This window comes from Alligator sinensis, unplaced genomic scaffold, assembly GCF_000455745.1.
Source record: "Alligator sinensis unplaced genomic scaffold, ASM45574v1 scaffold147_1, whole genome shotgun sequence".
Lineage (NCBI taxonomy): Eukaryota > Metazoa > Chordata > Crocodylia > Alligatoridae > Alligator > Alligator sinensis.
Window position 1 is genome coordinate 5,201,593 of NW_005841847.1, and position 11,967 is coordinate 5,213,559.

General features: G+C 38.1%; 1 protein-coding gene across 8 annotated transcripts in view; it reads right to left on the minus strand.

Moving 5' to 3' along the window:
- Window positions 1-3,052: 3,052 nt before the first annotated feature.
- The window catches only part of SLC38A4 (solute carrier family 38 member 4), a 64,953-nt gene continuing 56,038 nt past the window's right edge, over window positions 3,053-11,967 (minus strand). For all 8 annotated transcript variants that reach the window (XM_025208651.1, XM_025208645.1, XM_014521745.2 and 5 more), the window contains 3 exons: window positions 9,292-9,436; window positions 7,979-8,076; window positions 3,053-5,627 (listed from right to left, as the gene is read on the minus strand). In XM_025208651.1, the coding sequence (XP_025064436.1) occupies window positions 5,526-5,627; window positions 7,979-8,076; window positions 9,292-9,436 (345 nt within the window). In that variant the 3' untranslated portion in view covers window positions 3,053-5,525. The remainder of the gene's footprint in view (window positions 5,628-7,978; window positions 8,077-9,291; window positions 9,437-11,967) is intronic.

The window sequence follows — 11,967 nt, forward strand, 5'->3', positions numbered from 1 at the left end:
CTTCTTTATGCTGAGCTAATTAACCAGGCTGTAATGAAACCTGGAACCAGGGAAGATGCCATTAGAAATTTGAAACTTGGGTCAGTTCTTCCAAATTGTTCACTGGAAGACAAGCTTTATAATGAACCAAAGCACAGGTTATAGTGAACCTCTGCTGATTTAAAAGAGCCAATTATTTAGTAAAATAATTGTATCCCCTTCAAACTTGAAGTAAACCAGAAATTACAGTTTGAATATATAGGAAACATTACCCTAAAGATTGCTTATAAAAAAATGAGAAGATAAATGTGGACCCACCTTACTATCAGGCCTAGCTGGACTGCAGCCCCTGAGCCATACACTGTGTTACATGCCTCTTGTCCATCATTGTTCAGAGGGGAGACAGGCTTCAGGTTCCATACACCTTTTTTCATTATGCTGCACCAAATAAATTAGATTTGCAGAGCTTTTAGTGCCATGGACCTGTAACAATGTGAGATCACATCCTAGCACTTCTCAGTACAGAGGGTGCATTCTACAAGCATATACTTTCTGATTCTCATCAGTGGTATTTCTCAAGTCAATGTGGACCTCTTTTGATGACCTATGGGTCAGTTAACATTACTTGTTTTCTCTTCCTCCTCAGAGATTAGAAATTGTCTCAGATCAACACCTGAACCCCAAAACTTACATCTTACCTTTGTATTTACTGTTAAATCTCTTTCTGTGCACATGCCAGAAGTATAGAACATAGTATGCTGAACTTTGATTTACCTTATACAGTAGTTGTAACCCCATGAATATACTCCTTCCATTTCTTTCTGAATTTCCATTTCAAAATATGCCATTGATAATACAAATTCCAAGCTATTCTTTAAGGGTATTGATAAGCATGTGGACAAGGTGGATCCAATTGACAAAATATATTTGGATCTTCATAAAGCTTTAGACAAGGTCCCTCACCAAAGGCTCTTAAAATGAGTTGCCATGAGATTAGAAGGAAGGTTCTTTCATGGACTGACAATTGGATAAAAGATAAGAAACAAAAAGATTGGGTTAAATGGTCACTTTCCAGGATGGAGGAAGGTCAATCATGGGGCCCCATAGGGATCTGTGCTGGGACTGATTTTGCTTTCATCAATGAGCTGGAAAAGGGATATCTTCAGGTTTGCAAATTATACTAAATTATCTGGGTAGTCAAATCCCAAACTGATGAAGAGCAGTAAAAAGATCTCATCAAGATGAGTGAGTGGGTAAAAATGTAGCTGATGAACTTCAATATTGACAGTGCACCTTGGGAAAAATAACCTCAATTACATGTATACAATGCAGGGTTCTCAATAGCTGTTACAACTCAGGAAAGAGACCTTGGAGTCATTGTGATTCTCTAAAAGCTTCAGCTCAATGTGCAGTCGCAGACAAAAAACCCAATGGGCATCATTTTGGGGATCATCAAGAAGGGAATTGAAAACAAAACAGAAAACATCATCATGCTGCTATACAGATCTATGGTGCACCCATATTTTGAAGACTGTTTGCAGTTCTGGTCTCTACATCTCAGTAAGGATGTAGGTGAATTAGACAAAGTTCAGAGAAGGGCTGCTTAGATAATCAGGGTTATAGAACAGCTGACATACAAAGAGAGACTAAAAGGCCTGGGGCTCTTTAGTTTGGAAAAGATAAGGCCAATGGGGGATATAGAAGAATGGAGAATGTGAACAAAATGTATAGGGAACTGCTATTCACCAAGTTGCAGAATACCAGAACTCTTCCACTTGATGATTATCCCCCATTGATGAGTACTTTTAACCTGTCATAGAGCTGGTTTTTACTCTATTTCATGTATGCTTTATTGATACTACATGGTATTAATTCTTTAATTGCAATGTTGTGTGGTACCAACTTAAATGTCATATGAGAGTATAAATATATTTCATCCACATAGTTTCTTTTATCAAGCAAGCTTGTGATTTCTTCAAAGAATGAAATCAATTTTCATAAAACCTTGTTGACTGTTATTCATTACATTATTTCTTAAATTCTTTATTGAGCCCTATGTCAGCTTTTCTATTTTTTGTGGGGATCGATGTCATAACTTTCTTGACATTAACTTATAGTGACACAATGATCCTCTAAGCAAATTAATAATATTCTCTGTGGAAGATAGATAGGAAGGAAAGGAATGAAGCAAACAACAGTAGAGACCATGGTGTAAAATAAAAACAATATGACTATAGTATGTGGTATTTAAATATCATTTGATATTTTATGATGGAACTTGGGGTTAATAGTTAAAAAATATGAATTTTTATGTATCCTTCAAGTGATCCACAAGGAGAAACTATGAGGGTAGCAGTAGACAGGTTAGTCACAAACACTATTTGGTTAACTAAGTGGGGAAGAGAAATAACTTACTACCCTTGTACATACTTTCCAAAGGCCAGTAATGTTACAAATATTTTATGCATGCTATTAGAAAAAAGTGCCCAAAGATCAGATTATGTGTTATACCCAAAGTTTTCAAATGTGACTGGTGATTTGGGGTGCCCAACATGAGAAACATGAAAAGAGTGTGAATTTCAGAAAGCACTGAAATTCCAACCTCCACACCCCCCAGAAAAACCCAACATAAAAAATACCAACAACCAGCAAACCAAAACAAAACCCCTGGCAATTCTGGGAGTCTCAATGGGGCTCCCCAAAATGGAAGCAGCCAAAATCACTAACCTCCTTTGCAAAATCTTGGCCTAAGAATTCAATATGTAATAAAGTAACAGTATTACTCTCATCCACTGTCTCTCATCCACTGATCTCAAGGCACTTACCAAAGATTGCTATTATTATGTATTACATATAGGGAAACTGAGGAATAAAGATCTCATATGACTAGCATATGGAAGAATCTCATGGATCTCATATGGAAGAATTAGGAATGGAAACCAGTTTCCTGGCTGTTACTGCACTGCTCTAAGTACTGTGTGCGCTGCCTCTATCTGTGCTCCTTGCCATGTGTTTATAAAAAACTAGAACATATTCCGTAAAAAAAAAGTGAACAGTCTTTAGAAAAGTTCATTTATTATGCATCAGTATACATTCTGGCAATAAAACACTTTCCAAGGACTAGAACTGTATTACAGAGTGAACAAGAAAATTAAACTGCAACTGCCTCCAGTGGTGCTAGACAAATTAGTATATAATACTATGCCTATCCCACAATATGTGTGGCAGCTGACCCTCCATGTAGCTGAGAGAAACATTTCTGTGACTTCAGTGTCTGACAATTTCAGTGTTTCTTATCACAAATATGGCAGGTTCAAGTTAACCTATCATTTACCTATGTTTATGCGAGACCAAACCATCATGCACTGAAAAAAGCACTACTGTTTGTGTCATGTCTTGAGCACAGTTATATTTCAGGTGGGTTAGATTGAATTCCATTCAGATACTTCAGTTCCTAGATTAATCTGCCTTCCAAGAACATAGTTGGAATCAAGTCTGCAGTTCTTCCACATTTGAATGGTAGCAATGGAAGGAAGGGGCAGGTATATGTGTGTATAAGGATTACAGAATCAGGCCTTTGATTAAGTTGATTGACATGTTCTGTATGAGTGCAGCTCATTTCTTTTTGTTAGGCTCACTGAAGATCCTAAACAAAATATCATTGCAACTTTTTCTTAATACTCAGCACACATGTGGAATGTGCCTAGGATACCACATTTACAGTACTTACATGGATAGGAAGTATCACACTGAAAGATGTAGCTCAGTTTGGACCACTTCTTTGTAATAATTTACTCTTAAAAATCATACAGATTCAAAATCAATTTTACAGTAAACTCACTAGCTAGTCAAACATACCACAGCTATTATTCATAGCAGCTGAGTTATCACTAGATTTTCAAATTTAATTCCTCAACTAAATTATACCCTGACTTTTCAGTCCCTTTGAAATCAATGAAAAGGATGCAGACATTTTGTTGTAAAATTAGGGTACCCCTCTCTGGCGAGGATGCAGAGTATATGTACAGAATGTAAACTAAAGCAAACTAATTCTGAAGTCCTAGAGACCAATAGTTTCTAGGATAGTGAGGGGTAATTAAGCATTAGTGCACTAGAATGACAAACTTGCTGTTATTTTCCTTTTGTATTGAATTACATAGGTTAATTGTATGTTGATTCAGTTGGAGTTGTACATGTGCAGGTTAAAATATATTCATATTAGAAACTACATATATTAGTAATATAAAATGAAAATACAGAAGTAGCTTACATTAACAATTTTGTGGAGAAAAGCATGTAAAGACCTGTTTCCTTGCAGTTTTTTATAACATTACATGGCAGTAAACATCTGAGTGTCTTGTTACACAGGTAATGGCTTGGACTTTCAAAGATATATTTCAAGCACTGGTACATAAAAAATGAACTTTTTACAAATCCATCTACCCAATATATTTTCTTCAAAATAGTATAAAGCTTATCGCTATGAAAACAGAGATCTACACATATAAAAAAATCAAAAATAATGTGCCATACATTAAAATTCTGGTAACTAGAGAAAAAGATTATATACATAAATCTCTCTCTCTCTCTCTATATATATATATAGTAAATCACAGTTTCCTGCACTGAACATTTATCAAATACATATGTATCAAACAATATTGGGTAGTGTGCTCTCATACGCTTTGTGGTCTCCATAAATCCCTATGAGTGATAATGGAAGACAAGTTTACATGGAGGATACTTGTTCAGTGACATCAGCTCTCACACCTGTACAAGAATTAACAAAGCCCCCACACCACAAACCTGCTACTTCCAGCACAGACATCTTTAATAACAAACTGATAATTATGCAGTTCTTCTATTTAAATACAGGCCTCTTGTAGTGTAAGTGATCAACAGAGATTGAGCCATGGCCTATCAGCACAGGTGTCTTCTCACATGGATCTGACTCTGAGATGTAGGCCAAAGCTGGCCTGTTCTCTTGCTTTATGAATGAGGTTTCAATAGCTGTATGAATGGTGACTATCTGGTAACAATACGTTGAATACTCAGCTTTGTTTAATGGCTGGTCATCTTTTTTTCAGAGAACATCGTGACCTTGCTCTCAAAGCAGGGCCAAATGTAAGCCATGTCTGTGTACTTCAGTTGTAACAAGGCACTAGCTAATTTATTCTGGCCAGGACTTTGGTTCCCAGTATTCTAGCCACTGTGGTTATTGTATAATAATAATACAAAAAAAATCTGTCTGAGAACTATATACACAGTTACTCTTATTTTGCTTTTGAAAACAAAGTATCCACAACACACATTACTGTAACCTGGCTAGACATGTTAAGCACAGGTTTTTAATGCATAAATAACTCCCCCTTGTAAAAAGGACGATTTAGTATTCCATTGTGTTCTAGTGACATTCCTAGTAACAGTCTTTGGAATATTACAGTTGTTAGCTAGACATAGCATTCCTATTAGGTGTCAGAAAGTGACTTTTGGAGTACAATATGCAAATATTTCCAGGCTAAAAAGTACTCTGACGTCTCCACAGGTTAATGATGTTTGGAACTCAGAGAGTTGTAAATCCAGTCCATGATGATTAGAGTCATACTTCCAATCATAAAAATTACTCCAACTATGAGGAAAATCAGGGCCTGCAATTGGAAAGAAATATCCACATTAATGTGATGATGAGCGAATGTATTGTTGATCACTGAATAAAGCTAGTCCCTCATTATACAGTGCATGTAATATGGGCCTGAACCTGGGAATCTTTATTTGCATGAGTGATCCTGGGTAGCTCCCCCTGAATGAGCACAGTGGCAGCATGAGCTCTGTTCACTCCCTAAATGCCTCTAAGAGCATTTTGTAAACGTGCCTTTGCCAAACTGGGACCCTAAAAAATCCCTTTCTCATACTGACTGTCCTGACTGGCTTCATGAATATGAATGATAATGTGATGTGATGTGTGTTTTTTAGTTTTATTTTACCTTTAAACTGGCCGTGTGTGCCTTCTAGGATTAAGTGCTGAAAAGCAGCTAGCATACAGGTCAGCCCATCCCTTTTCAAAGCTGTATTTATGCACATGCTTAAATGTGGTTAGGTGCTTATGGTGAGGTGGTTGACTTCAACAGATTCTAATTACATGCTTTAGCCCTGAAATGACTCCTTAATTAACACATCTGGACAATTTTAGGACATTCCGGCTCCTTCTGTAAAAAAATTATGTTGTTTTCTATCTTTCAACGCATCTTGATGCAGGTTGCTAGGTTCTGAAATTTACAGACCTAGAGAGAAATGCTATGGAATATTCAAAGTTTTGCTTTAATAACAATAATCTATAAATATGTGATTTTTAGAAGTAATACAATTGATCCCTTTTATTCCCTCCATAAATACGAATGGAACCATTTGCATTTTAGTTAAACATTGTGAACAAAGATATGAATTTAGTTATATATTATCATAATCTCTTTTGATTCATTTCAATTTTCACTTTTCTTAATGGTATTTGTCAGAGGAACTGATAGATATCAGTGCTCATGACAGTAGGACACTGAGATCACTGGCTACAGCCCAGCATAATGTGGAAAAATACTGGGCAGTCCCAGCAGAGCACGGTTGTTTCCAACCCTACGGTGCCATAGCAACAAGCTTGGCAACGTCGCTCGTTGCTGCAGCGACATAGCAGTGGTGTTACAGTTAGTGCCCACTGACACTACGTTGTCATAGCGACGAGCTACAATGCCATAGCTCATCGCTACGGCAACATAGCGTCTCATGTAGACCCGCCCACTGCGTACCAATGATAAGTCTCCATTTAAGTCTTCTGTAGGTTTGCTAATCTGCCTCATTCACAAGCTCATTTATCTCAATTAATATGCACTGAACTGTCTTTGTTAACTTATGCCTAAAATCTACACTCTAATTTACAGCTGACTTTCTATTGTGAAGAGCAAACTCCTTGTTCTGAAGTGTATGGTAGTGGTGCATTACATCCAAGTGTTAAACAGAGATTATGCTATGGTAAGTAAATGCCTTTCACTTGCATTTTAAAGTACGCTTTGATCTAAGTAAACACTGTCATTTAGCTCATCACCACTTATGCCTGTCTGTTTCTGATATTATTGTTTCTCAAATCCATGTTTACAAAAATAATGACATTCTATTATGCCCCAGACAAACTGATACAACTGTAATATAAATAGCATCAGTACAAACTACCTCCTTATTCCTATATTGATCACTTTTAGTGTACAGGGGCAGGACAGACCACCCACATACACCCATTACAATCCAGTCATGATTGTCTGTTTAACTACTGGCAGATTTTCTGCAAATGCTGTAATGACAAATCTGATATTCTTCTGATTGTATAATGGTCACCTGGACCCAAAATAAGATAATGCTTACGTTTATAATTGCCAATTCCACTCAAGTCCAATGTTCATATAGCCAAATACTGCTAATTCAAGAACTATGTTGAGGGTAATTTCACTGTAAAGTGGCTAAAATCTGTGTGAAAATTATGGTAACATGCCTCACCTAGAAGTAGTATATGAGCCATTTGTTTATAACAATCCAATGGTGAAATTATGGCCCCACTGATATCAGTAGTTTTGCTATTGAGTTTAGTAGGGCTATTATTTCTCCCTAAACATCTCTGAAAATAAATTAATGCTCTGAACATAACTAGTATGAAACTTTTATTGCTTTCTTTTCTGACAGATCTTTGACCTCTCTTTTGGTCACCTCTGCCCTTTGATTAAAAGCTAATATTAGAATTCATATACATGCATATATACATATTGACAAAATATGGCAACATCTTACAGCCCTATCATGTGTAATTATCTTCTAGGAAGGCATTTGTAAAACTCACAAAAGTAATATGTGCAAGACTAAGCTCATAATGAGAGCACCCAAAACAACCATTACCACCCAAAAACACCATGCCAAAGAAAATTCAATGGCATTGTCTTCTATTTCCTCCCACATGACTCACCCCAATCTTTTGTGGTGACCTCATAGGTTCTTTTTTGACAAGTCGTAAATAGAAAGCAGCAGGAAGAATGAAAATCAACATTGTGGCAGCAGATGCACCTGAAGGAACCATAATTAATCAGTGAACAGTATGTAAATGAGCACAACATTATACAGAACAGAAATGATAACTGGCGGGTTTAGTTACAGGGTATTACCAAGGCTGGGCAAATATCTTTGTTAGTACATCTTTTTTTCAGCTACTTCTAAAAATCATAAAAAATGTCAAGCAGACCAGGGCAGTAAGTGCAACCTTTCTTAAAGAGTATTTGCATTCCCTTGACTCCTCAGCCTACACTGAGCACAGAGATGCTGCTCATTGGGTGCATCTACACATGCCCTTTACTGTGGAGGTGACTAATTAGGTCCGGACTAAAGCATCACAGTGTACATGTGTGCTGGTATTAGGGCACAGGAGACTAACTAAATCTGTTGTTGGAGACAGTACAATCCTATGGCAGACTAATAAACTGCACAGAAATGCATGTGTAGACAGTGACCAGGCAGAGGCCAGATTCCTGGCTTCTGTCTAGCCACATGGCTCCGCATGTTTGGTACCCTTGTGCCCTAGCCATTCCCTCAGCTACTCGATGCCACCACCTGGACCCCGGGGCTGACTCTCCTGAACCTGCTGCCAGGTCAGGTCAGCTCCACCCCGGTTCAAAATATTGCTGTGCCGGGGACACATTTAGATGCTGTGCCCAGGAGCAGCTGACTCCAGCTTGAAGTGCTCCAGAGTTCATCGCACCACATTAGCAGCATGTGTAGATGCATCCAATGGCTACATTTTAGAACTGACTGAAAAAATGGGAAGGAGAATTGTGAATTTTAAACACAATCCTCCTGCTTCCCCACCCCCACCGCACCGTTTTTAAAATTCAGTCATGTTAATGTTGACCAGCTCTACAGATGGCTGAAAAATGAGAAGAAAAAGAAGAGCAAAAATTCAAGAATAAGATTTTGTCTGTTTTTAAACAGAAAGGGAAGTGGTTTGTTTTTTTTTTGCTTGTGAAATCTGAAAAAGATTGACGAGGTCAGTTGGTACTCAGTGCCCAATTTTGGCTGATGAACAAACAGTTTGGTGTTCTTTAGCTTTGTCTGTAAGTCATTTTCAGCTTTTACTCCCCTTTGCTGTTTCTGCTGCAAAATCAGGAATAAAAGCACTGAGGTTTCCCCAGTGTATAGAAAGCCAGAATTCCTCATAGGAAAAGAGTTTAGACATTTCTGCATTGGTAGAGATTAAAGTAATATGCTGAAAATACTTATGAAACCTACCGATGAATCCAAAGATGTCTTTAATAGTTGGCACAAAAATGACAAGTAGGTTGTTAAAAGCGAGAATTACAGCCGCAATCAGGAAATGCCTTATCCAGCTGAATGGCCTTTTGGGAAATAACAACGTAGAGATTGACGAACGGATCTGTTACAGGAAATTAAGAGGAAAAACAAAAGAAAATGCTTAATTTTGCTTCTGTTTTTTCCGGAAGATCTGTTCCAGTTCCTCTTGCAATGAAACATTTTGAGTCAAGAAATCTATTTTCATTTATTTCCTTCCCTGAACACAATTCCTCTTCCCAACCTGCTGTCATGTTGAGAGCTGGGTTCACACTTTAGTGCAGAAACTCAAATATTTATCATGTTGAGGAAAGAAAAGCAAATAGGGTGTAAAAATCAGGGTGATAAAATCTGTGCAACTAAGATGAAGGTATCAGTAACTCCCACCCATCTGAAAAGTCTCCACCACAAAAAATAATTGGCAGACGAAAAATATATGCATGAAATGCTATTGATCTGGACCTGACCCCCATCACTCGCACACTAACGAGTGTGAGTGCTTTGTCACTGGCTTTGACAAGAATAGGCTTAATCTACTTTATTTACATGTTAAGAATATGAGAACAAATCTGGCAATCATCCCCATTTATAACTGAATTCACAGCTATGCACAGAGGAGTCTCTTCGCCTAGCCAAGTTCATCACAGATTTGAACACCGTTTCTTTACTGTTGTAGTAGCAGATATAATCAGTAGGTAAAAGGTCAGTGACAACCCCATTTGGTAACAGCAGATCGTGTTACATAGGCAAAAGGAGATTCTAAGGTTGGAAGCAAAACAAGAAATATTCTTACACTTTAAAAATAGATCTGCAAAATCTTTCCTGCTTGGCAATTCACTAAGTGCATGGATTTTTGTCCAACTTGGGGCTTTTACATTAAGAAATAATAGGTTTTTCAAATTTACTTGAGTTGGTGGTAGGAAAAGAGAGGTGGATTAAAAATAAAATGGAATTAAACAGCACAGAGACATCTCCACAAGCCTTAAAAGATCTTAAAGGAACAATGCTTATTTACTGCAGCTGATATGAGAGCGCCAGGTAGCTCCTTTCTTGCCCCTCAATGAGTGTGTCCAGACAAGCCTGGCTGTGCAAGCATGTCTGCAGTGCCACATACCGCACAGGTGTCCTCCGTGTTGCAAGGGCACACTGCCTGAGGATGTGCTGCTCCATTTTTTATTTTCTGTGGGTTTTTATTTGACCCTTGGATATCCCACAGAAAGAAACCATGGGTAAAGAAACGAGCAGCGCATGCTTGGGGAGCGCGCAGTGCTAAAAAGCGGAGCAAGGCCACCTACAGCTGCACTGTGGCTGCTGGCTGGGCTCCACCTGGCAGAAGTGCTGTGGCTGCAGCCCTGAGAGTTCCCCAGAACCCCAGGTAAGGCTGCTGGGGCCAACGTGGTGCTGGCCCCAGTCTCTCCCACCCCACCAGGGGTAACTTGTTGCGCGCCAAAGCGCACATGGAATGGACACGTAGCTGCGGCGCAAGGTGCACAGCTGTTACTTGTCCCCGGGGAACCAAGTGTCCACGCTTGCCTGGATGCATCCAGCTTGTTCAAGATTCTAGTGTAGTATCCTTGTCATGATGCTCCACTTGAAAATGGGCTCATTTGTTTATATTTAAATGACAATTAACACCATGCAGTGCTAGAGTTTAAAAAAAGCTGTAATATGCAATGCATATTTTTTAAAGATTACTTTATAAATAATTCCAGCAATAAGAGTAATGAATGTAATAGTTCTTAAAAAGAAAAGTACAGACAGAAACTTTTTGGCATACATTTGGCACTTAATTCTATGTTGTTTATACAAAAGAATGACTTCCTCAGCAATATGGAGTTGGTTAGGTTGGTGGGTCATAGAAAGCCATGCTGTACACTAGGGTTAGGCTAACAGACAGTTCCTCTGACATTATCTATATGGAGCCATTATTGCTGTGATGGGTTTTTTTGCTAAAACTTAAGACACTTTGTTGTGTCTTTTTTGCTAAAACACACTGCCCTGTTAGAGTCATAGATTGTAAGGCTGGAAGGGACCTTAGAAGATCATCGGGTTCAGTCCCCTGCACTTTATTTGATATTTAAGACTAAATACATATAAAATAAAAAATATAAAATGCAAAACCTGACAAGTGTGGGTTTTATGTAATAATTTTATTAATCCTATTAATAAATCCTTTTTTCATATTTTTAGCTGCAAAGTGATTGGCCAGTTAAGGCTAATTGAACATGGGAACAACAATGATTTTATAAGTGAGTAGTAGGGATTAATCCAAGGTAGCTCAATAGGTTATTTTGTGTGCATTGTATAGGAGTTATACACTAACAACGTTCCTCAGGACGTCAGTTTTATATTTTTGCAAGTTACCTTGCGTCACTAGTTTTAAATACTTGTCAGGAAGTCTGTTAAATATACCTGTTCAGGGCTTGTCATTCAAAATATAACCATCACTTACAGGCATATCCCTTTAAGGCTATTATGCAGCAGTAAATCAAGGAGCCCAAGACTGGTGATCAGATCAGCCAGAAGCTGCAGCTGTAAGGGGTGGTTTGCTGGAGCTCTGTTAATAATGTGGTATTGAATTTGGTCCTCTGGGCATGCCCACTACTGCCTACACGA